This window comes from Verticillium dahliae, genomic scaffold, assembly GCF_000150675.1.
Source record: "Verticillium dahliae VdLs.17 supercont1.14 genomic scaffold, whole genome shotgun sequence".
Classification (NCBI taxonomy): domain Eukaryota; kingdom Fungi; phylum Ascomycota; class Sordariomycetes; order Glomerellales; family Plectosphaerellaceae; genus Verticillium; species Verticillium dahliae.
In genome coordinates, this window is record NW_009276945.1 from 700,531 (window position 1) to 723,902 (window position 23,372).

The 23,372-nt window shown below is 58.1% G+C and overlaps 5 protein-coding genes and 1 non-coding gene across 6 annotated transcripts; 2 read left to right on the forward strand and 4 right to left on the reverse strand.

Moving 5' to 3' along the window:
- Positions 1 to 1,492: 1,492 nt before the first annotated feature.
- On the forward strand, positions 1,493 to 3,330 carry VDAG_06812 (cytochrome b-245 heavychain subunit beta; the record flags this gene model as incomplete). The annotated part of the gene is made up of 4 exons (XM_009659516.1): positions 1,493 to 1,599; positions 1,665 to 1,919; positions 1,969 to 3,197; positions 3,254 to 3,330. 4 exons carry the CDS (start codon positions 1,493 to 1,495, stop codon positions 3,328 to 3,330), a joined length of 1,668 nt encoding a protein of 555 aa, XP_009657811.1.
- Positions 3,331 to 3,899: 569 nt separating this feature from the next.
- Positions 3,900 to 8,673, reverse strand: VDAG_06813 (two-component system protein A; the record flags this gene model as incomplete). Its single annotated transcript, XM_009659517.1, has 4 exons — positions 3,900 to 5,224; positions 5,274 to 5,337; positions 5,428 to 6,208; positions 6,274 to 8,673. 4 exons carry the CDS (start codon positions 8,671 to 8,673, stop codon positions 4,345 to 4,347), a joined length of 4,125 nt encoding a protein of 1,374 aa, XP_009657812.1. The 3' UTR covers positions 3,900 to 4,344.
- A 3,418-nt stretch (positions 8,674 to 12,091) lies between these two features.
- On the reverse strand, positions 12,092 to 13,575 carry VDAG_06814 (uncharacterized protein; the record flags this gene model as incomplete). Its single annotated transcript, XM_009659518.1, has 3 exons — positions 12,092 to 12,804; positions 12,920 to 13,270; positions 13,398 to 13,575. The coding sequence occupies 3 exons, from the start codon at positions 13,573 to 13,575 to the stop codon at positions 12,092 to 12,094; spliced, it is 1,242 nt and encodes a 413-aa protein (XP_009657813.1).
- Positions 13,576 to 14,292: 717 nt separating this feature from the next.
- On the reverse strand, positions 14,293 to 17,919 carry VDAG_06815 (uncharacterized protein; the record flags this gene model as incomplete). The annotated part of the gene is made up of 2 exons (XM_009659519.1): positions 14,293 to 14,848; positions 14,906 to 17,919. 2 exons carry the CDS (start codon positions 17,917 to 17,919, stop codon positions 14,293 to 14,295), a joined length of 3,570 nt encoding a protein of 1,189 aa, XP_009657814.1.
- Positions 17,920 to 19,147: 1,228 nt separating this feature from the next.
- On the reverse strand, positions 19,148 to 19,240 carry VDAG_20186. The gene has a single exon. It is a non-coding gene; the product is annotated as a tRNA-Ala (tRNA).
- Positions 19,241 to 21,016: 1,776 nt separating this feature from the next.
- VDAG_06816 (lysophospholipase) lies at positions 21,017 to 22,970 on the forward strand (the record flags this gene model as incomplete). The annotated part of the gene is made up of 3 exons (XM_009659520.1): positions 21,017 to 21,746; positions 21,803 to 22,821; positions 22,914 to 22,970. The coding sequence occupies 3 exons, from the start codon at positions 21,017 to 21,019 to the stop codon at positions 22,968 to 22,970; spliced, it is 1,806 nt and encodes a 601-aa protein (XP_009657815.1).
- Between the last annotated feature and the right edge of the window lie 402 nt (positions 22,971 to 23,372).

Genomic DNA, 23,372 nt, shown 5'->3' on the forward strand with positions numbered 1-23,372 from the left:
ATCTACTGATGTGACCTCAACGCCCAGGCCCACCGCACCCAAGCCATGGCACAATTAAGCGCCCGACAACGTGGGTCTATCCAGAGAAGGCCTAGCGTCGTGCATCCGAAACTGCAGCTGTCCACTCACCGATTGCGATGGTGCATCGCCGTTGTCTTGGGTCTTGGGACCTTCTCTGTCTTCTCATGTTCGCTCTTTCCGACAATGACCTCGCCGGCTGGGCGGCGGCAAGAGTACCTAGGCAGTAGACAGTTATATCCCTTTTCTTACCCTCGTCCCCCGCCTCCGTCTCTCTGTCACCAACTTCCAGGAACCATGCCTCTGGATCTATGACCAACGATCGACATTGTCTTTCTCTCCTGCATTGTGCGACTTGACCAACTTGACGGAATCCACCTTTTGCCTTTCGAAGCCTCAAACCCTCAAACCCAGGCGCAAAACAACCCTCCACCTCCCCACCCCCCCTGGTCACCGACGAAACGTCACAAGAGCCTCGACTCGTCTCCGTCAAAGCGTCTCTAACACGTCTCGTCTCAACTCAAGCCAAGCATTGTCGCAATTGCCCTGTCGTCTGATGCCTCGCTACCACCTCCCGCTCGTCCAAAAAAGCTAGCTGATACGAGTCTATCCAGCTGCGAAACCCTGATTTCCCAACTCCTGCGTCTGATCTGCCAGGCCTCACAGGCATCGTCGTTTCCTCTCTACCTGGCCCGCCTTTCTGGCGCCCGCTTGCTCCAGCAGAACCAAGCACACGTCAAACGGCCTGTCGGACCTTGTGTGCATAGCTATCCCAAGCAGCTCCATGCCTGCATGCCACCCGAACAATCTGTCAGCCCGCCAAGGTTGTCTCCCTTGCTCACAGCCCATCTGGTTATACCCCGATACCACTACCACCGGACCACGGCACCAGCTCCAAGATCAACAATCATCTTCGAGGTCGGACCCTAGCATCCTAGTCACGGCATCGCGTCTACCCGTTGGGTTGCCATCCCGTTATCCTAAACGGCCCGGCCTTTGCGTCTCATCCATCGCCTCTTTTATGACCTTGTACCCCCGCGTCTCATACGTTTAACCTTTTTTTCTCTCCCTCTGCTCTACCTCCACCTCCTCTCCTGCATTCTTTTCTTCTCTCGTGTTCCGTCATAGTACGTGGTGAGGAAGCAGAGTCGCAACCCAACTTTCGACACCCTCGCCTGACGGGATTTCCTTCCATTCATTCACGCAGCTGCTGGCTCAGATCGCTCTTTTACGACTCGGCTGGACTTCCGCTATTGCTGGGGCACTTTTGGTTCTCTACGGCTTTTCTTCTTCTTTTTAATTCGACAGCAAGATAAAGGATACTGGGACGGCCTGGTTGGATACTCGCACCGGTGGGAAACTCAGGCTCGGGCATCCCTAGCTCATTGACCCAATTTCGGAGCATCGTTGTATTGTCGCCGGACGACACACTTAATCAGCATTCGAGACCGAAGCGCGAAAACGAACCGCCAAGATGCCTCTCGCCAACCTTTCCCTGGTCAAGAAGCAGTTCACTGCGACGAAGATGCTCTTCAACATACTCTTTTGGGGTGTGCACTGGGGCATCTTTGCCTTTGGATGGTAGGTCTCCGTCGTCCGGGTCGGGACCATGGCATAGGAGGAGGAGGGCTGACTGTGTTCTCCAGGTACAAACAGGCTGCCGAGCCTAGGCTGGCGCCACTCAACACACTGAAATATTCCGTGTGGATTTCAAGAGGTGCTGGTCTCGTGCTTAGTGTGGACGGCACATTGATCCTGCTCCCCGTCTGCCGAACCATCATGCGATGGATCCGGCCGAAGATCAGATCCCTCCCTCTAGATGAGAACATCTGGTTTCACAGACAGGTGGCGTATGCCATGGTGTTTTTCACCCTGCTGCACACGGGTGCCCATTATATCAAGTAGGCGATATTCATTCTTGGCCTTCTCAACCCTCGCTGACCTGCTTAGCTTCTTCAATGTCGAGCGTGCCCAGCTTCGTCCTGAGACTGCAGTCCAGATCCACTACGCGCAAGCTGGAGGCGTTACAGGCCACATCATGCTATTCTGCATGCTCATGATGTACACGACTGCTCATTCCCGTATTCGCCAACAGTCTTTCGAGACATTTTGGTACACACATCACCTCTTTATCCCCTTCCTCCTCGGCTTGTATACCCATACGGTCGGCTGCTTCGTGCGCGACACCGCCGCCCCTTTCTCTCCCTTTGCCGGCAAGGACTACTGGGAGCACTGCATCGGTTATCTCGGCTGGCGCTGGGAGCTTTGGAGTGGTGGCCTCTACCTCATCGAGCGCCTGTACCGTGAGATCCGGGCCCGCAGAGAGACTAAGATTACCCGCGTCGTTCGCCACCCATACGACGTTGTCGAAATCCAATTCAGCAAGCCTTCCTTCAAGTACAAGGCCGGCCAGTGGCTCTTCCTTCAGGTCCCTGGCATTTCCAACTACCAGTGGCACCCATTCACCATCACCTCTTGCCCGTTCGACCCCTACGTATCGGTCCACGTTCGTCAGGTTGGTGACTTTACCCGCGCTCTCGGCGATGCCGTCGGCGCCGGTGCTGCACAGTCCAAGCTGTATGATGGCGTCGACCCCATGGGCATGTATGAGGTGGCCCTGCAGAACGGCCAGCAGATGCCCAGCCTCCGCATCGACGGCCCTTACGGTGCGCCCGCCGAAGACGTCTTCAACAACGAAATTGCCGTTCTCATTGGCACTGGTATCGGTGTCACGCCGTGGGCCTCCATCCTGAAGAACATCTGGCACCTGCGCAACGGACCCAACCCTCCTACCCGTCTCCGTCGTGTCGAATTCATTTGGGTCTGCAAAGACACTGGCTCTTTTGAGTGGTTCCAGACCCTCCTCTCCTCCCTCGAATCTCAATCCGACGAGGCTGCACGCACACCTGGCAGCAACGGCATTGAGTTCCTCAAGATCCACACCTATCTCACACAGAAGCTCGACATGGACACAACCCAGAACATCGTCCTCAACTCGGTCGGCGCCCAGCTCGATCCACTCACCGAGCTGAAGTCGCGCACCAACTTTGGAAGGCCAAACTTTTCCAAGCTGTTCTCAACCATGCGCGACGGCATTCTCGACCGCACTTACCTCAACGGTCTTGAGGGCAGCATGCGGACGACGGTTGGTGTCTACTTCTGCGGCCCCTCCGCAGCCGGTATGTTATTCATCTCATCTCATTGCAACGAAGCCCATGCTAACGCTATTTTTCAGCCCGAGATATCAAGGGTGCTTGCAAGGACGCCGCCATCCCTGAAGTTAACTTCCGTTTCTGGAAGGAGCATTTCTGAGCGGGATGCCTTTTTGTGTCGTCTGTGTGTGGATCATGGGTTTTTTTTCTTGAGACTCGAAACAGCGAGCATGAGACCTGGGAGCGTCAGCGGGCCAATGTCATTTTACAATGAAATGTGCAACCGATTATAGGCATCGATCGGGTGTGTCTTCTGCCACTTATATACTTTTTCTAGTCTCGGCAATATCGTCGCACTTTGTCATGATGATTCGCTGAAGGAGGTTTCCATATTGTGCCGAACTGCACCCAGCCTGAATTCGCGATGCCTGCCGTCTGCATAGCATTTCTGGTTTTTGTGAGGACCCAATCTGCTTCCACACCCTGGCTCTGCTCGTCAAAGAGTTTGTACATGGGTATACGTCAGTCAGGCAGTCAGTCCTTTTTACTCATGGGCGGACCGTCTTGCGGCACCATCTCATCGATCCCCAATCAGCCTGCTGGAGCAGATGAACAGCCCACTGCCAGCTTCGATTGTGCCATCGCGAAAACGAACCATGACAATGGTGTATGCCCCGCAAGGCAAAACGCATGCCCCCTCAGGCGGCCGCGCCCCCCTGAACACTGATACGTTGAAACATCCGTGTCATTCGAATTCGTCTATCTGCATGAGTCTGCTCTGAAAGCCAGAGGACGAGGCGCTAGCCAGCTATACACGTCTTCTCTCAGTGTAAAAAGGACCAAGATTCGCCGATCGAAATGCCAAAATGCAACATGACCAGTTCAAGTCGCGGTCTGCCCTGCCCTGCCCTGCCCGCACGCAATGCTTTCCGTAAAAGACGAAAAAAAAAGTAAACCAAAATGAAGCAAACAGCCCTGTGAGATGGGGTTGAGCTGAAAAATAGGGCAAGTAGATAAGATCGACGAAGCGAGGCGGGCTCGAACACATCGCCTCATCCATGTCGGAGAGCGCTCATCTAGCAGGACGTTGCATGAGTGAACTGGAATGGTGGTCCTTGTGCGTCCTGTTTTTTCCCCGCCTCCGAACCAGACGAAACGCCAAACCCTGCCCTTTTTATGAACGCCGATGACCACCCTCCTCCTGGAGTCGTCCCACGTTCTCTTCCGTCAGCGAGTCCCTGGCCTCAGGGGCTCGGAACGAGGACGATCTCAGAGGCGGCTGTTCCCTGCCCCCGGCCGCCTCCATCATTTTCCCGGCCTGTGCTTGCAGCACCATCTCCTCCGTGTCCGAATGTCGGATCGGTTTGATGTTCTCGTAGGCCGCCGGCGAATCGAAAGGTGAAGGCTCGTGACCGTTGTGGGACATGGGTTTCGGCGTCAGCGGGCTTTGACCGCCCTCTTCCTCAAGAGCCCGCACTTTGCTGTCCACCACGCCGGCATCGGCGACATGACTGACCTGGCCTGCGGTGCTCGCTGCGTCCTGCGTCGGGCCAGGAGCGTCTTTATCTCCCCTGGGGCCATCGTCCAGGCCGACGCATGGTATGTCAGCGTTGCTGCAGTGCTCCGCAGTGTCAGAGCAGTCCGAAGTTGATAGAGCAATCTCTCCCCGCAGCCGTGGACTCTTCCTCTTGGTGAGACTCCACCGTACGAGCTTTCGCTCCAACGTCTTTCCCTTGACTGGCTTCGCAAGGTAGTCGTCCATGCCAGCCTTTTTGCACTTCTCTCTGTCGCCCTGAATCGCCGATGCTGTCATGGCTACAATGGGGATGTCGCTGACGAAAGTCTTGTATGGGGCGTGCCTTCGAAGCAGATGCGTGCATTTGTAGCCGTCAATGACAGGCATTTGGACGTCCATAAGTATGATGTCGGGTTTTGTCTTCTTGCCCTGCTGGGCCGCAACGAGATAGTCCAGAGCTTCTTTGCCGTTCCACACAGCAACCACGCTGAAACCTAGTTTCATGATTGTCTTGGTCGCGATTTGCTGGTTGATTGCACTTGATCATGTTAGCATTGGTCTCTCTTTTCGAGCAATGTACGACCTACTTGTCCTCAACAACGAGCACATGAATTTTGGAACGCTCCGAGGCTGGTAGATCCTCCTCTTGGCCTGGAGATGCTCGTAGAGATCGTTGGCGTTGCGGTGAGCTGGTAGTGTCCGGCATCAAAAGCCCAGTTTCAGATGCCATGGGCGGCGTACCGACAAGCTGCTCGTAGTCTGAGCTGTTGCACGACATGCTCATCTCTGACTGTAACCTGCTCGGGAGGCCATCAATCTCGACAAGGGCACCTCCTCTTTGCGGTCCTTGAGGCTTGCTGAACGGGATCCAGAAAGTGGCCGTGGTTCCGCTGCCCAGGTCCGACTCGAGCGTGATCTTGCCGCGCATGAGCTCCAGCAGGTTCTTGCAAATGGTCAGGCCGAGACCGGTGCCGCCGAACCTTCTGGTAGTCGACGCATCGCCCTGGCTGAAGGGCTGGAACAGCTTCTTGCGAACCTCCTCCTCGATGCCGATACCTGTATCCTCGATCGTGAACCGAATGACGACTGAGTCGTGCGTCTCCTTCTCCTTCTTGACGCTGAACTTGACATGGCCCTGGTTCGTGAACTTGATACTGTTCGTCAAGAGGTTCGTCACGATTTGTCGCACTCGACCGGGGTCTCCGATCACGACCATGTCGTTGGTAATCTCCCTCGATACATCCGAGAGGAATGCCAGGTCCTTGCGCTCGGCTGCGAAGCTGAGCATCTTGCTGACATCTTTGAGCACTACAGAGAGCGAGAATTGAACTTCCTCAATATCTAGGCGGCCCGATTCCACTTTGGAAAAATCGAGAATGTCATTGATAACCGTCAAGAGGGCGTTTGCAGATCGTTGGATATTTTCGACATATTCGCGCTGTTCGGAGTCGAGCTTCATATCTTGTAGCAATTCGGCCATACCAATGACTCCCGTGATGGGCGTTCGAATCTCGTGGGACATCTGACGAGATGTTGTTAGTATAGCAAAGGGGTAGCAGGGGGGCGCCATGCCAAGAGACCACTTACGTTCGCCAGGAACTGGCTCTTGAGGCGGTTGGCCTCTTTAGCCGCTGCTGCATTCGCCATGGCCTGTTTCTTCTCCTTAAATTCCTCTTCGAGGTTGGTTTGCTTCTCTTTGAGCTCGGTCACGTCCATCACCACGCCGATTGCACCTTCCACACAGGCCTCCTGTGATCCATTGGCTCCGTTGGTTCGTTTTCCGGGCACTGGGAGGAAACGTGTGCGGTACCAACGTCCATCAATGCCGTGTTCCTCGACCAATTCTCGCTGCTTCCCGTCCAGAATTCCCTCGATGGGCCGCAGGAACTTTGGTTCTTCGCCAGGTGCCAGTTGCGTGTTCAAACGATTAAAGACATCGTACATGTCTTCGCCGATGTACCATCTGGAATCACGGGAGGGATCCCCGTCATTCAGATCCCAGATTAAAGCGCCCTCCAGCATTGTGAGCTTGTGGTCACGGTCCACCGTGAATATTGTAACGTGGGCATGGGCGAGGACGCTCAGGAGCTGTTGCCTGGTTCGTTTCGCAGCGAGTGTGGCCTCGATGCTTTCGTGGACGTCAGTACACGTGCCGAACCATTTCTCAATGGCACCCGTCTCCCGATTCTTCTGGGGGAGAGCACGGCCCAGCATCCATCTCCAATCGCCATCCTTGCTGCGGCATCGGTACTGCGTGACGTAGGGTTCGCCGGTCGCTATGGAGCGCTTCCACCGCGCGGTTGTCTCCATGAGATCGTCCGGATGGAACGGGGTCTGCCATGCGGCTCCTAGCGATTGTTCAGGCGTCAGGCCTGTATAGGTGTACCACCTGGTGTTGAAAAAGTCGGGCATGCCGTCAGCTGTCGCAGTCCAGACCAACTGAGGCATCGTATCGCAGATGAGCTTGAACCGCTCTTCCTCTCGTTCCTTGATGTCTGTTATCTCCTGAGCCATCGACGTCACATCGCGAAACGTGACCACGCCAGCCAGGAATTCGCCCGTGATATCGTCGGTTATGGCTTCACCTAGAACGTCAAACTGCAGCTTTTCGCCAGCCTTGTTGTGCATACCGACGCGCATGCTCGCGAAAGGTGTTTCAGTCTGGAGGAGTACGGAGATCGGGTACTCGCTTACATCCAACTCTCGCGAGAACGTCTCATCCCAGCACGTCCATCCGGGCAGGAGATCAAATCCGTCCACGGACTTTTCCAGGTCGCCGTCTTCGCGTAGGAGGTCACGGGCAGCTCGGTTAGGGAAAGAAACACTGCCATCCTTCCACATGGCTAGTATAGGCATCTGTGTATTGTCCAGGAGTGCATCTTTCATCAAGATCATCTTTTGAAGGATAGAGGGCGCGCTTGCATACGCCGCATTGGAGGGTGGGCCCATGGGGGGGAATGTATTCGATGATAAGGAGACTGCGCTCGGGCTGATCCGGAAAGACGGTGAGCTGGAGTCGTGGCTGGAGCTGACGGATGGAGGGTTGGAGTTGGATATGGTTTTGCGCTCAGCAGCATCCAAGAGATTAGACTTGGCCACCGCCTTGCTCAAGGGTAAGGGTGTGGGCGGTGATTGTGTACTGGTAAAGGAGAGGGTGAAGTAGACTTGATTGTCTTCGATTTCCCAAATGGTCACAATCATCTTGGCGTACACCTCATAGTCGGACTTTTGCGTCGAGCCCCGGGGCTTGAAGCCCGGCCTTCCAATATCCTTTTTCGTTATGACGACGTCTACCGCAGCATCCTTGACGGGACTGGCTGAGGGATCTCTGCGGTGTCCTGTCGTTGGCGGTGGCCTGGCATCGGTTGTTGTTGGTGTGGATTCCCCGTCCATCAAGTCGGCAGCCGCAGCTGCGTCTTTTGAAGTGTGTCGCGAGCCCATCTCCAGCACCAAGGAGTCAAGGAAAGATTCCCACACCACCCACACCGGTCGGCCATCTTGCAGCATGTCAATTCCAACTTGAGACAGTGACTGACCCCGCAGCTTCTCGAGCGCATGAAATGAATCGTCGGCAGTATCAGTTTCCAAGCCCAGCATGCGACCCATGGCTTCGTTGGCGAGGACGACGGTTTTGAGATTATTGAGGACCAGCAACGGGACGGGGAGATACTGCATGGCGGAGAAGGCGAGCTGGCCCGGTGTGACATAGGGCATGGAGAGACGAAAGGGGCTGGAATTTTGAGATCGCTGGTCGCCGGTAGCGAAACTCGGAGGGTTGTTGCGAAAGAAGCGGTTGGCGGACGTCGATAGGATGGAGGGGACATCATCGGATTGCTCAGGATTCGAGGTAGGGGTTGGGCGGGCGTCAGAGCTGTGCGACGATGCGCCTCGCGCCTCCGGGATCATGGCCGGCGGAGGTGTCCCTCCAGGGAGAGACGATGCGAGAGCAGAGGTGTGGCCTCGCCCGCCATGGTCGCTGGCAGGCATGGAGTCGAGTGTAACCATTCTGGTGCTCGCCGGCGAGGCATGTGATGATAGGCAGTGGTGACGCCGGGGCTGCAGTGGTGGAGAGAATTGCGTCGAAGGAGGAGAGTTGCCGGTTGCAACTGGAGGGCTCTGGAAATATCGCTGGCGTCGTGGGCGTGGTTGGATGTCGCGAGAGATGCGTGTCAACAGCAGCGCATGGTGTCGAAGAGTGCGAGTACTGGCTGGTCACTGAGGACGATGCGAGGAGGATACGAACAAGTGCGACACAGCGGTCCAGACCTAGCCGGCGGAGGGGCTGACTCGGCCCCAGTTGCACGGCCAGAGAGTTTATGGTGGGCTCAGTCCAGTTCGCGATCTCGGTGCCACGCCTGTTTGGTAGAGCTAGGACGTGAGCAATTGGGCGCCAACCCGCGATGCGTCGAGTATGTTGTGTGCGCGGACTGCGTGTGGGTGTGTATATAAGGTATGTATATGTGTGTCAAGACGCTGAGATGCCGAGTGGTATATCGAATGTGAGCGGGCGTTTGCTGTGGTATGTACAGTATAGAATTTAGGGCCAATTCAGTATCACGCAATCGCTTGCTCGTCTTCCCAGTTGCTATGCAATGTCGGTGGTGGCAGCAGCAGCGTTGACCCGTTGATGAGAATTGTGGTCTAGAACGTCGTGGCACACGGGACGGTGTTATGGATCAAAGTCGTGGAGACGAACTGCAAGCACCTGGGTGGGTGGGGGGTTCCGTGGAACACGGCGGGGCGGGCTGGGCGGTGGTGGTGGTGGTGTTGCTGGTGGTGTTGCTGGTGGTGCTGCGGCGACGGCTGGGCGAAGCGACAAGACAGCAAGCAATGACTTTGTTCGATGGATGCGTGTGTGTTTGTGTAACGAGGCCAGAAGCAACGAAGAAGGAAGAAATGCGGAAAAAGATGTCGGAGCGAGACAAGTGAGGAATTGACGGGTGACGAAAACAGAAAGAAACTGACTCGAGCTCGCTCAGATCAACCCTGGTTCACGCCTCATGGAACGTCGGATGCGTGTGACTACCTTGGGTACCTACGGTACCTAGCTGCTAGGTAGGTAGGTAGGTAGGTAGGTAAGGTCCCTTTGGGTAAGACAAAGGAGAAAGAAGAAGATGGAGGCACGCAGAGCTGAGAAATCAGTGGGCTCGGGAAGCGTGGGTGGGAAAGTGCTTGCATTCCGCGTCAAGGGGGTGAAGGGCCAACATGGGAGAAAAAGCAGCCATCCTCCGTCATAGTGTGAACTTTGTTTGCCTTGGAGGAGGCACTCGAGGCGATGCGGACCTTCACTTTGGGAGCCACCTGCAGCAGAAGACGATGGGAAGGAAGGGGGGGGTGCTTTATGCTGGGCAGGTACCATGTAAGTGGGGGGGGGTTCTGTTTAAGCCCGGTACTTGGCCAGACAGAGTTGCCCCGTCCGGGCAAGCAAGGTAAGCTCTTCTGTTGCCTGGGGGGGGGAAGGAGGAAGGGGAGGGCAAGAGGTGAGGTGGGGGGGGGCTGGCACAGGGAGCAGGACGGACGAGGAAGTTGCAGTGGCATCCAGGGCCCTAGAGTGAGAGCAATCACTCCTGCCTCTCTGGTGACGACCCAGCACTAGGTACCTTGACCTCCAGCTCCTAACCACCTCCGTGCTGTGGAGGGGATTTAGTGTCCTCCTGTTGCCCCTCCACGATCACCGTACGAACGTAGTGGCGGTTCTGGACCATGACGAACCCCACCCCAGAGACAACCATCGCCACCTGATCGAGTGAGAATCGACGGCCACCGTACACAGCTGCCCTAGGGTGCCTGTCGACGTCCCTGGAGCTTGTTCAACCAAAGTGCTGAGTAATTACTTTATGTATATGTATGCGCCATCATGAGTGCCTACCTCGGTAGGGAACGCAGAGTCAAAGCATAAACCTGGGGCTAACATGGCCAGATGCTGTGCACCCGACGACCGAACCGCGCTCTGAGGATCACTGTCAATCCCTGTGAAGCAACAACGCCCAGGCTCTCGAACCTCGCGCAACGAAGATCAGAATGCCCCCTGGACTATGACCTCTGGGCGCTGGTGCACCATCGCAGGTCAGCCATGATGGTCACGCCCCCCCGGCCCCACCGAGACGAACGGGAGTAGCATGTGCCGGCCGGTGGTGGCAGGAAAAAAAGCAGCCAAGGCTACAGTCGCCAACAGCATCATTCCTTCGCATACTGTTCGCCAGGCTCCCAGGGGGGGGAGTCGGCTCCCGAGTCCGCACTGGGAGGTGGTACTGCAGATCAAGGGTCAGGGTTTTCGGGGTCCATCCACACCTGTCTACAGCTTTTGCCCAGCCAAACTCCTGCCGATCACGGACGAGGAACACGCGACGGGCGGGCGAAATGCGCCCTATTGCTGTTGACCAGGCGATGCACCTTGACACGCCGAAGCAAACCATTGCCTGCGATCATGACCTGGACTCAGAGGAGGGCATTTCGATTGAGATTGACCAAGGACCTCTACATGATGTCAGCAGAACGAACCAGCAACCAGGAACCAGTTGGGCAGAGCGGTGAATGAGGCTGTCAGCCAGCTGGATGGAGCTTGGCGACCAGGGCCAAATGGGATTGTCCCCTTTGCCAATGATCGAGCAACGGGTTCCCCATCCGTGGGCCAGCGGAGACTCGCTGCAAGACACTTGGCACAAGAGACCCTTCCAGATCGAATTTCGCGCCGGGGAACGGTGCAGCGCAACCTCCCCCCCCCCTGGCACCCAAGAGGGCCAAGTCCTGCAGGTCTTTCGTCTGGGGGTTCGGGGGCGGCCACCCATCGCAGATCACCTGCCATCTTGGGGCCCTGAACCCCCCCCCCTCGCCCCCTTGCTCGTCTCTGCCGTTCCTACGTCATGGCCTGACTACGAAAACCACTAGCACTGCCAACCCGTCTGACACGACCGATGGGCAGAGCAGCACGACTGTCTGGCAAAGCCGCCGGGGTCCCGCTTCTTCAGCAACACGCTGGCGATCATGACAATTGCGCGCTCCGAAGCTCTGACAAAACAATACGGCTCGATGGGACATACGGGCCCGTATTGATCCAGCCTCGTCAAAACGACCATGTTACTACCAGCCGGGCCACACACCACCAACACACCACGTAGCAGCTAGCAACGGCGAATGCCACCACCGGCGGGAGAGATCGTCAAGTGGCGACATTGTCAGCACCGAGGCAGCTGTCGTCCCGCAGCGCTCCTCTGCACTACCAGAAAGAGGCGAGCCCGCCGATCACGCAGCAGTCGAGCTGCAGAGGCAAGCAAATCCTTACAGTAAGGTGCCTAGGATCGTCATCAATGGACCCTTAAAACCCGCAAACCCTGGGGCACAGCAACGGGGTGCTTCAACGGATTGATTCAACAAAATCTTTACATGTTACTCATCACTAATGTACTCATCGAGAATTGTCCTTCATCTTCCCACACGTCCAGCATGTCCACCACTCTCGTTCCATCCTCGTCCCACAAAAGGAGCACTGCCAAGTCTGGGGTTTGCTCTTTACCGTAGGATTTGCGGGCGTCGCCGCAGGCAGCACACTTTTGGCCTTAGCCTTGGCCTTGGAGGGCGGACTGTCCGTAAGGTCGATTGTCGGTATGGATGCCGGCGTGGATTTTGTCGACGTTGACGCCGATGCTGTTGTTAACGACAGTGGCATTGTACGTCTTTTCTCCTCGTTAGGCGTCCATGACGTTCGCGACACATCTTCTCCCCGTTGTGTACCGCAGGCATCACAGGCGAGGAACGTGGCCGGGTTGTGCAAGGTACACAGGCCGCATGTCCATCCCTTCTGCGTAGTCAGCGACTGATCAGTAGATGCCCGGGATGATGAAGCCAGGGGTTGCAGCGCCGATCCTGAGGTTGGCGGTCGCGTTTCTGGCGCAGGGACAGAGGGCGGCGGCGGCAGCGGCCCGCCATGATTTGGCATAACGGCACCTCCTTGGCTGCCCTCGGGATGTTGGGCACTGGGGGGCACGTAGTAATTGCCGTACTTTTGCTTCTCCTCCTCTTGCACGAGCTCCCACAGCGCCTGCGAGATGGCGGCCTCGTTCGCCGCGTCCTCCTCGGCCTGCGTGCGGAACCCGTTCCTCGTTGCCGTCTCCGAGATTGCTTGAATTTCCCTCTCGTTGTGGTGAGTTCCCGGGTGCCAAAAACTTATTGCGGCGCTCCGCCGCCGCGGCGATCGTCCTTCGTATATCCTGCCCGGGCCTCGGCGCAGCTCCACCGAGCCTCTGCCCCGCGGCGGCGCCCGTGGCTGCCCCTCTGGCGCGTCGCCTCTCAGCCGCTGCGCGGGCCAGCCGCCGCGCCTCGTGCATGGGCTTCTGCCCGCCGCCGCCGAGGCGGTGACCCTCGGACAGGAACCCCTCGCCCGTGTACCCCTTCATGACGAGCCCCATGTGCTCGTCGCGCAGCTGGTTCCAGAGCGCGTGAAACTTGCCGTCGTGGGGGCCGTGGACGATGTGCGAGAGCTCGTGGAGCATCGTGTCGACGACCTGCTCGATGGTGACAAACTGCGCGCGGTCGCCCGGATGGCGGAGGCGCAGCAGGATCCTCTGCCCGCGGTTGACGTTGAGGCCTGCGCGCGTCGTCAGTGCTCGCCTTGTTTCCCGAATCCTTCCTCTCCTCTTGTCTTGTCTCCCCTCACTGCTTTTCCTCCTGCTTTTCCTCCTTGAACATGCACGCAAAAAAGAACAGGCGCCTACCTAGGAGGTTGTGCTGTTCGGGATAAAACTCGGCGAGCTCGCCCACCCGCCAGCGCCGCGCGCGCATAATGGGCTTGACGAGCGACGCGACCTTCTTCAGCGTCGTGAGGGCCTCGCCGGCCCGTGGAAAGTCGGCCAGGTGCGAGTACGCCTGGACGAGGGCGTCGTGTTCCGGCATTCTGGGCGGCGACGCTTGCTTGGATAGGCAGGGTCGGATTCGGTACTCGTCGGCAGCCCGTCCTTGTTTGCATTAAACGAGAAGAAAATGGGCGGGGGAGGTTAGCGTAGAGGTTTGGCTTTGCTTCACTCTTGGATTGTTGCGGAATACAGTCATTGAGCCTCGTGAAGAAGAGACTGTCCTCCCCTCTGCCGGGCCTCACATGGAAGGGTAGGTAGGTAGGTAGGTAGGTAGGTACCTAGACAGGCAAGGTGAGCAGCAGAGCGAAGCCTCTGGAAGACTGCCAATGTCAGCGCCGAGGGGAACGACAGGCGCATGCCCCCCTGTGAGCACGCGTCAGGCTGTACCTGCCTGACGTGAGGTCGTCGGGAAGGTGTACGTACGTTGCCGCGCCACTGGTCGAGGTCAAGCGGGCCACGGAGGCTGGTGACTAAGCAGCCAGCATGGAATGCCTTGATTCAGTCGACGAACACGACAAACACACCATGGATGAGAGCATTTTGTTTGCTGACGACATTTTGATCTCTTATCATGTAGAGACCAATCACCAAGTTGGAGCCACCTTGTTGTCCGTATGGCCCAGTCTCCCTATCCATAAAACCCATGACGCCAAAAGTTCAAACCCTCCCAGCCGTATCAACCCCAAAACGCCTCGATTGTCCCCAAGTTCATGCATCATGGCAATTGCATCCATCCCTCATCGCACCTCCGAACCCCTCACCAGGCCCTGGCCAGAGGGCTCCCAATCTTGGGGGCAAACTGTAAGCTCTTCCTGCGAGCAGCCATCAACCTCCTGACGACATTGTCATCCTTCTCCCGGTCGAGGATGCCGTGGCCCATCTCGCTGTAGGCGTTGGGCTTGGGGGGACACGTCTTTATGCCCATCGGCGCACTCAGGGGCGAGCCATCCGACGAGCTGAGAGTGGCCGTGGGCGTGCCGGGGGTCAACTCGGCGGCGTACCGGGCCAGCGCGTCCGGCGCCGGCGTCTGCGGCACGGGCGTCAGAAGCGTCTGCCACTCCTGATCGTCGTCCTCTACGAGGTCCGATGGCGAGTGCTCCCAGGCCGTGCTTTCGCGTCTGTTCATGGGCGTGTTGGGCGCCGTCTGGGCATTGCGGCTGCCCTTGGTCGGGCTGGTGACCACCATGCCGTTGAGGTTCGCGAGAGCCTTGGGTTCCATGCTTTTGCGGCGACGCGCACCACCGCGGGACGACGACGATGATGTGTCAATGTTGTAGGGAGCCTCGTCGAGCCATGCATTCTCTCGCTCGCAGCTTTACATGGTGTTAGCGTCAATCGTTGGGTCACCACGAGACGGGGGGACCACTTACTCGAGAACCCAGCTCACGCCGACACACTGCACGACGCCTTTAGCTTGGCGGACCTTCTCCAGGGTGCGCTGGCCGCCATCCTTGTAGACAACGTGAGTGATGCCAATCTTGGAGCTGTCAGGGCCGGCACTGTCAGGGTTCCAGTTCCAGTTCTTGACACTGCGCGCACCCATCTGCGCAAGGAGCTCGACGAAGATGCCGCTAGCGTCATCGCCCTCACTGGTGTGCACATCCACAAAGACGACGGCGCCGCTGAGGAGTGCAGGGTCGACGTCCCGGCGGGGCGTCCGCGCTGGGGTACCCAAGGTCGACCAGACGTCAGACTTGGTCGGTGTGACAGGCGCAGACTGCAGGGGTTCCGGCTGCTCAACATCGTGCTTCGGCTCCAGAGCAGGCCTGTTGTTCTTCATGGGAGAGTAGGAGATGACAGTCGCGCTCCTTGTCAGGCCTTGCGTGGGCCTGCTGACGGGAAGGCGCGAAATGCTGGCAGCACGCTTCTTCTTGGGGCGGGGGGTCGAGTCGTCAGCCGCCTTCAGCGGCACCTTGGAGACCGTGTGGAACTCGCGGGTCAGGTTGCGGAGAGGCGTCGTCGGGGGGATGGAAAGACCGTCGTTCATGGCCGGGTCGACAGGCATCTCATTCTCGTCGCCGTACTCCTGACTGGCCTCAGAGAGGCTGTCGTCCAGCGCGAGAATGCTCGCCATCTCTTCCACCTGACTAGGCTCCAGCAAGGACATCTCGTCTGCTTCAGCGGCAAGCTGCATGTCTTCTTGCGTGATCATCATGTCGTCAAACTCGGGGTCATCCAGCTCCGCCATGATCTCGTCTTCAATGGCAGCCTCAACCTGCTGTTGGAGGTCAAACTCGGCGCGAATAGTCATCTCGTCCTCGAAAAATGTGCTCTTGGCGGGAGAGTAGTCAATGCGAACAGAAGCCGCGGGAGACTGCGCCGGCTTCTTCGGGCTTTCGACTGTCGGCTTCGGGGCGGACTGCCGCGTCTGCTTCGCAGGACTGGCAGCGGACCAAGCGCTGAGCTGCTGCGCAAGAGGAGTGAAGCCGAGCTTGTTGGAGGACTGGCCCATGCTGCGACGGGACGACGAAGCAGGAGTGGGCGTAAACGGGATAGCGCGGGTAGGTGAGCTCTGTCCCTCACCGCTGTACGCAATCTCATCATCCGAGTCTGAGTCCATGTCGTCGTAGGGCGTAGTGTCCTTCTCTCTAAGGGCAAACACGCCCATTGGCGGGGCAGGAGCGTTCACGGGACCCTCAGTGTCGTCAGCAACAGCTGAGACTGGCCGCTCATTTTCCTGGTTCTCGACCTCGAGTTCCTCGGTCATGATGGAGTCTCCATCCTCATCGGTCACTTCGTCTGCGACGACGTCTTCGTTGGGAGTGAGTTCATCGACGATCTGCGAAACCGCTTGAGCGCTGCTGTTGGCCTCTGCTTCGCGCACCTCGTCCTCGAGATTTTCATGCAGAATGGCCAGGTTGTCCTTGAGGGCGGGGTCGGCGTAGCGGGGAAGAACGGCAGACAGCCTGCCGGGGAAGTTGAGTGTACTTGGCTCTTGGAGGAGGATCTGGTCAGCCATCTGGTCCATGGCATCGTCGCCCTGCTCTTCGAACATGAGCTTTTCGGAGGATGACATGGCAGACGGCAGGGCTGCCGGGGAGGCCATGTACCCAGCCTTGGTCTGGGCCGACTGGGTCGCCTGAGAGGATGTCTCTGCCTCTGCGGAAGCACCAGGAGCCTTGCGCGTGGACGCAAGCGGTGACTCGACGACATTTTGAAGCCTGGGTGTAGCGTGGGTTTTGAACGGAATCACGGGACGCTTGGCTGGCGACTGAAGCAGGGAAGCCTTGAACGGTGAGCGAGAGGCCTCGGCGGTGCTGCGGTTGTGAGTGAGGAGGTTAAGGCTCTTGACAGCCGACTGCGATCGCTTGGCTGGGGAGTTCAGGAGCGACGACTTGAAGGGGGTGGCTTCGCCATTGGTGGAGGGCTTTATGGCCGATGCCGGCCGCAGGATCGTCACGCCGTCGGCACGCTTGGCTGGTGACTTCATGTTGTCTCTGCTGGGCGATGTTGGGGGCCGCTTCGCCGGGCTGCTCAAGGTGATCTCGGGTGTCTCTCCCTCATCGTCTGCAACGTCTCCGGCGGGCTCGGTCTCCCTGGGCCTAGGCTCGAGCTTCTTGAACGAGCCGAGCGCGCTGGAGGGAGGCTTCACCGGGCTCTTCATCAAGGCCTTCACGGGCGTTTGGCAGAGCTCATCTTCCGAGTCGTCTCGAGAGTGGGGCATCTGTGTCACCTTCTTAGGGCTGAGGGGTGCCTTTGTCTCCTTGGTGTCCTTGGCCGCAGCAGTCGCCGCCGTCTTGGTTGATGCCGGCCTCGCCGCTTTGGGCACAGGCGGTTTGCGAACAGGTCTGCCGCGCAGACCAGGTGTTTTCTTGCCCTCGTCCGGATCGACATTCTCCTTCTCGGGCTCTTCGAACGTGACCTTCTTCCTGACGACCGGCTTCGCAGCCGTCACCGTGGCAGCACGTGTGCGTGTCGCCCTCTTGGGCGGCTCGGACGCAGCCGGGGCATCTTCTTGTGTCGCAAGCCTTCTCGGCCGGCCGGGCCCGCGGGTTGTTGTCTTGAGGGCCGCCTCTTTGGTAGGCTCCGGCTTGGGCACGTCAGCGGCAGCCTTGCGTGCGGCAGCCCTGGCACGCGTTGCCCGTCCCGGGGCACTTGATGATGTCGCTTCTTCTTCGCCAGGCTCTTCGGCAGCCTTCTTGGGACGACCACGGGCCCTGGTGGCGCGTGCTGGGGCTTCTGTCGAAGAGGCCTCGTTGTGGTCTTCTTCGTCCTCGTCGGAGCGGGTTTTCCTCTTGGACGACGCTGTTGCTCTCGTGGCGGCGGGCGCTGCCTTGGCTTTGGCGGCGGCGGTCATAATCTTGGTCGTCTTGGGGCCGGCATCGCCAGCTTTGGCGGCGGCGCGGGCGCGTGTCATCCGCTTGGGTGGTGATTGGGGGTCCATGTTGCCTAGAGTTGGCGGGGAGTCCTCTGGGGGGGATGGGATAGTTTCTTGGGGGAGGGGGTTACAGATGTCGGGGTTTGCTGATGGGTTAGTAACTTGTGTTTGGGATTGTCGAAAGGTGGTCGAGTGTGTCTTTTCACATGGTGATGTGGTTCAGCAGGTTGGGAGTCAGGAGCAGGCCTACAGAGAGCAGCTTTGGGGTTTTTGTTGATAGTGTGGTCAGCGTGTTTCGTGTTGCCGGGTCAACATGGATTGGGTCCACCAGAGCTCCGCGTGACCAATGGAGGCCATGACATCAGGGCACCCCGCTTGGACTTTGATCCTGGCCGTCAACAGATGCCAACCCCGCCGGCAGCTGTCGGCTCGTTTCTCTTCATGAAGTATGCTGCTGGTGAGGTGAAGATGGAACATTGTTGTCATCGGTTTGGGTGTGGCCGTATGTGACGCCTCGCGTAGACCTAAATTTTGATGGTGACTTGAACTCAAATGACTGAGTATCGGGTCTTTTCCCTTCCTTTCTATTGCAGTCGGTCCACATTTACATGTCTTCTCATGGAGGGACCATCAAGTACAACACGCTACTAATGCATGACACAGCCTTATATCCAACTGCCTGCAACTGTCGTATAAGGGTATTCGATTCATGTCATGTCTCATCAGGCCAGTTTTCCTTATGGCTGGCTCTTCTCTTGACCGCGACCAGCTGCTTAAACTCCGAGCATTGAACAGTGAAGCGGGCTAGGATGGACGTTCTTGGCCTGGCGCCAGAGTGGTCAACAGTCGAGCCATGAGTATCATATCGAAGTCAGCAGTCCCCATTTACGTATGGTAATGCTTCTGAAAGGTCATTGGATGGCAGGAAATAACACGATGTCAATGAGATTCGCGAAGAGTATTGAAGAACCAGTGATTTGACTTGGACGGACACAATATGTCATGCTGTATCTTGAAACAGGCATCGCTTCACACCTCGTCACAAGGCGCACAAAGACACTACTGTCGATTATCCATATTCATTACGACATCGACACCAGCAGCAGATCTCCCATTTTACTTGTCAGAGAGACGAATGCTTGAGAGTTCGTGACAGATAGGTCACTCACTGAGCACTCAGCACAGCACACAGTACACAGCACCGCTCTACCCAAAGAGCAGCCAAAAGATGAAGCCCCACAAGAACACGCACTGATCGTGGTCAGAGCATGGAGGCGCAAGATGCAAAAAGAAGTGGACACGCCGGGAATTGAACCCGGGACCTTCAGCAGTTTAGTATTGATCAGATCAATGCTAAGCAGATGTCATACCCCTAGACCACACGCCCGTTTGTTGTTGAATGACAACGGTCTCTACGAAACCATATTCTCCGAAACAAACCCTCTTTCTCAGGTCACATTGCTGGTCTCATGTCATGGCTGCTTGCGTCCACACTCATGACATCCACAAAGACCACCCGCCGTTGAGGAATGCCACGAGAAACCCAGTTCCAAACCCTAGAGCCGTGGATGGATGGGGTTCCCTAATTCGCACACGGTCAACTAATTTTCATCCTCTGAACAGAGCCCCAATTGCCCATGACATGTTGCAATGGAGTCAGAAAAGGCGACTCGAGCAAAGCCACAAAGAATACCATGTACGGACTACTGTACAGGCGTCGATTGCCCCTCAGTCGCGTCGAGTCACGCGATCTCTCGAACGATCAAGCCAATGACTGATGGGACACCCTCCCAGCGAACTCCGCGAGGGCCTCACGACGCAAACCCCTTCGATATTGCGGCCGCGAAACCCGAAGGACGCTCGCACGACCGCCAGCATACGCGTCCCCGTCCGGACCCCTTGTCTTCCCCCCTTCGCGCTCGGGAATTTTTAATGCCCCGTTCCCCTGCAAACCCCCCATTTCACCAGGCAGAATGTCAGCGACAGGGCTGACTTCGGCGGCCGTGAGTGACATGAAGAATGACGGGGACAATCTTCGAGCCAAGACGGCAGCTTCGTGCCAGAGAGGCGGCGCGCCCTGTGAGGATGGATCTAGGGCGAGACAGACTTCGGCGCCAGCTTCTTCTGCTGAGGTACTTTACCTGCTAGGGGAATGGATGCCCCATCTGCTCACTACCAAGCGCCTTCACAGGGTGAGAGGCTATGTCCTGCTCACTCACCTCACTGTTGGATGCTTTGGTGCAACGCCACGATGTTTTCGTCACCGAGTCTTCGTTAGTCCTTGATGGTCTCCTTGATGATCTGTCCAAACACATCGCAGTGTTGGCCCCTCATCGTCTTGGCCTATGCTGTTGCATGAAGTCCAAACCGGAAACACCGCCCTTGCACTACAGCGTTTAGCACCGAATCATATCATCGTCATCGGAGCTCACTGTACAACGCATTCCGCGTATTGGCCATGTATCGGTTGCCTGTTGCGGCAACAACTTTCACACCACGACAAGGCGATTCTTCAACCACCCGCACAAAGCCAAGCAGCCCCCTGCATGCTCACAGCACGCGCAGAGGACCGCCGACCGCCGACCGTCTTACTGAGCCTCCAGAACCAGAATAGCACCGCAGATGGGTTGCTGACAGGCGGTACTCCGCCGCTCGCTCTCCTCGCATTTCAGCCCCCCCTAGTCCCGTTTCCTGGGCACCCTTCACCATGCACCCCCCACCCTGGCCGAGGATCCCGAACTGAACGCAGCCTGAACGAGCTTATTCGTAGGCCCGGGTGGCCTCCTCGGGCTGCGTCATACGCGAGACTGCGGCTCCCTCTCTGTGCTTGAGCTGCTGGTGGATCTTCACGGGATCGCCATTTGGCCTTGGCCTGTCCGTTTTGCATCTGTCAATCTCGATGCCCCAAGACGGCGAACCTTTAATTCCTTTCAATCGCCGTGTCATCGCTTCCCTTCGTTTCGTGGAGCTGCTTTTTTCACTTCTTCTGGTTCATCCAAGGCGCGTCTCGACACCCACAGCCACGCGCTGTTAGCTTCTCTTCGAGCTGAGGTTTTGTCATTCAGCTGCTGCTCAGTGTTGTTGTTCACTTTCTTCCTTCTTCCTTCCCACAAGCCTTTCATACCACTGGCACCCAATTGATATCCCTAACCCTTTGCTGGCTATGGCCAAACTCTCGCACTCGTTGTTATGGCTCGCCGCCTCGATTGCCCATCCCGCAGCGGCGCTCGCCGGCGATGTGAGCGCTGCGGACGCGGTCGCGGCCAAGCGCTCAGAGGGCTTGTCTGTTGTGTCGGTCGACATTCGCGCACTCCCCGACTCGCCGAGCGGCCATTATGAGCCCAAGGTCGTCGACTGCCCCTCGACCCGGCCCTCGGTTCGCCTGGCCGACCGCCTCTCAGACCAAGAGGCCGAGTGGCTTCCCCGTCGCCGCAACAACACTATTGACCCCATGCGCGAGCTCCTCACGCGCGCCAACATCCCCGACTTTGACGCAGGCGCCTACATTGATCGCGTGCGTGACAACGCCACGGCGCTGCCCAACATTGCCATTGCCGTGTCTGGCGGCGGCTACCGTGCTCTCATGAACGGAGCCGGCTTCCTCTCGGCGGCCGATTCGCGCAACCCCGGCGCATCCGACAACGGCACCGGCGCCATCGGCGGCCTGCTCCAGTCCGCCACCTACCTTGCCGGCCTCTCTGGCGGAGGCTGGCTCGTCGGCTCCATCTTCGCCAACAACTTCTCCACCGTCCCTGATCTGCAGCAAGGGTCCGACGGCTCCTCCGTCTGGCGCTTCGACCGTTCCATCTTCCGTGGGCCCGAGGAGTCCGGCATCTCCATCCTCAACACGGCCGACTACTGGTCGACCATCGTCGGCGATGTCGCCCGCAAGGGTGCTGGCTGGGACACATCCGTCACCGACTTTTGGGGCCGCGCGCTCTCCTATCAGCTCATCAACGCCACCGACGGCGGCCCGGCCTACACCTTCTCCGCAGCTTCGACCCCACGACCTACGGCTTCGCGCCGCTGCGCTACCTGGCCTCCAACTTCTCCAACGGCGAGATCGCCCGCGACGGCGAGTGCGTCCGCGGCTTCGACCAGCTGGGCTTTGTCATGGGCACCTCGTCCTCGCTCTTCAACGCCTTTATCCTGCAGAACATCACCGGCGTCGCCGAGAGCGCCGACATTCCCGACTTCCTCGTCGAGGCCGTGACCAGCGTCCTCGACCGCCTCGACGCCGACGAGAACGACATTGCCCAGTACGCGCCCAACCCGTTCTTCGGCTGGAACCCGACCAACGAGTCGGCCAACCACGAGTCCGACCAGCTGTCGCTCGTCGACGGCGGCATGGACCTGCAGAACATCCCGCTGCACCCGCTGATCCAGCCCTCCCGCGCCGTCGACGTCATCTTCGCCGTCGACGCCTCCGCCGACACGGCCTTCAACTGGCCCAACGGCACCGCCCTGCGCGCGACCTACGACCGCGCCGGCACCGCCATCGGCAACGGCACCCTCTTCCCGCCCGTGCCCGACGCCGAGACGTTCGTCAACCAGCGCCTCAACCAGCGCCCCACCTTCTTCGGCTGCGACGCCGACAACTTCACCCTCGAGGCCGGCCAGTCCGTGCCGCCGCTCATCGTCTACGTGCCCAACGCCCCCTACACCGCCCACAGCAACGTCTCGACCTTCCAGCCCTCCTACCCGACCGCCCAGCGCGACGCCATTATCCGCAACGGCTTCAACGCCGCCACCCAGGGCAACGCCACCGTCGACACCGAGTGGCCCGTCTGCGTCGCCTGTGCCCTCCTCAGCAGGAGCCTGCACCGCGGCAACGAGGCTGTGCCGGAAGCGTGCACGCGCTGTTTCGAGCGCTACTGCTGGGACGGATCGACTGATTCGGCGAGCGTCAGCTCGTTCGAGCCAGACTTTATTATCGGGTCCGATGAAAAGGAGGACGCTGCTGGCATTGTACGCGCAAGCTTCTGGGGCGTGGGTGTGAGCTTGGCCGTTGCGGCGCTGGTGGTGTGGTGATCGAGGTGAACTGCTATGATTGGTGACAGACAAGATACCTGTCCATGGACGCGGCATGCTTGATGCTGGAGAGGTTGAAGGAGTAAAATGGGACGATTGTGACGACTGCGTCTTGGTTGGATGGGCCGCGATTCAGATTGTAGAAGATCCGTGTTAATAGATAGCTTGCATGTCAGTTTCCTGTTGTCAAAATGAGATGAGCAGAGTAGCATGTTATTCCTCAGTATGAGCAACAAGTTGGTATATCCCCTACAAAAACCAACCGACATTCGCCCGAGGCCTGCGCCATGCCCTTCCTCCCCGATGCGAACGAATACCGTGCTCCTTCGCCGTCCGTCCTTCCGTCGTTTCACCATGTCGTAAGAATACCTCATCGTCTAGAAAATCAAAACGTCGTGGTCATGTCGTCAAAATTCGCATTGCCGCCCAAGCGTGAGTCGTGAAGAGGAGTAGCCGTCCGAAGCACCCCTGTGGATCATCTGTATGAA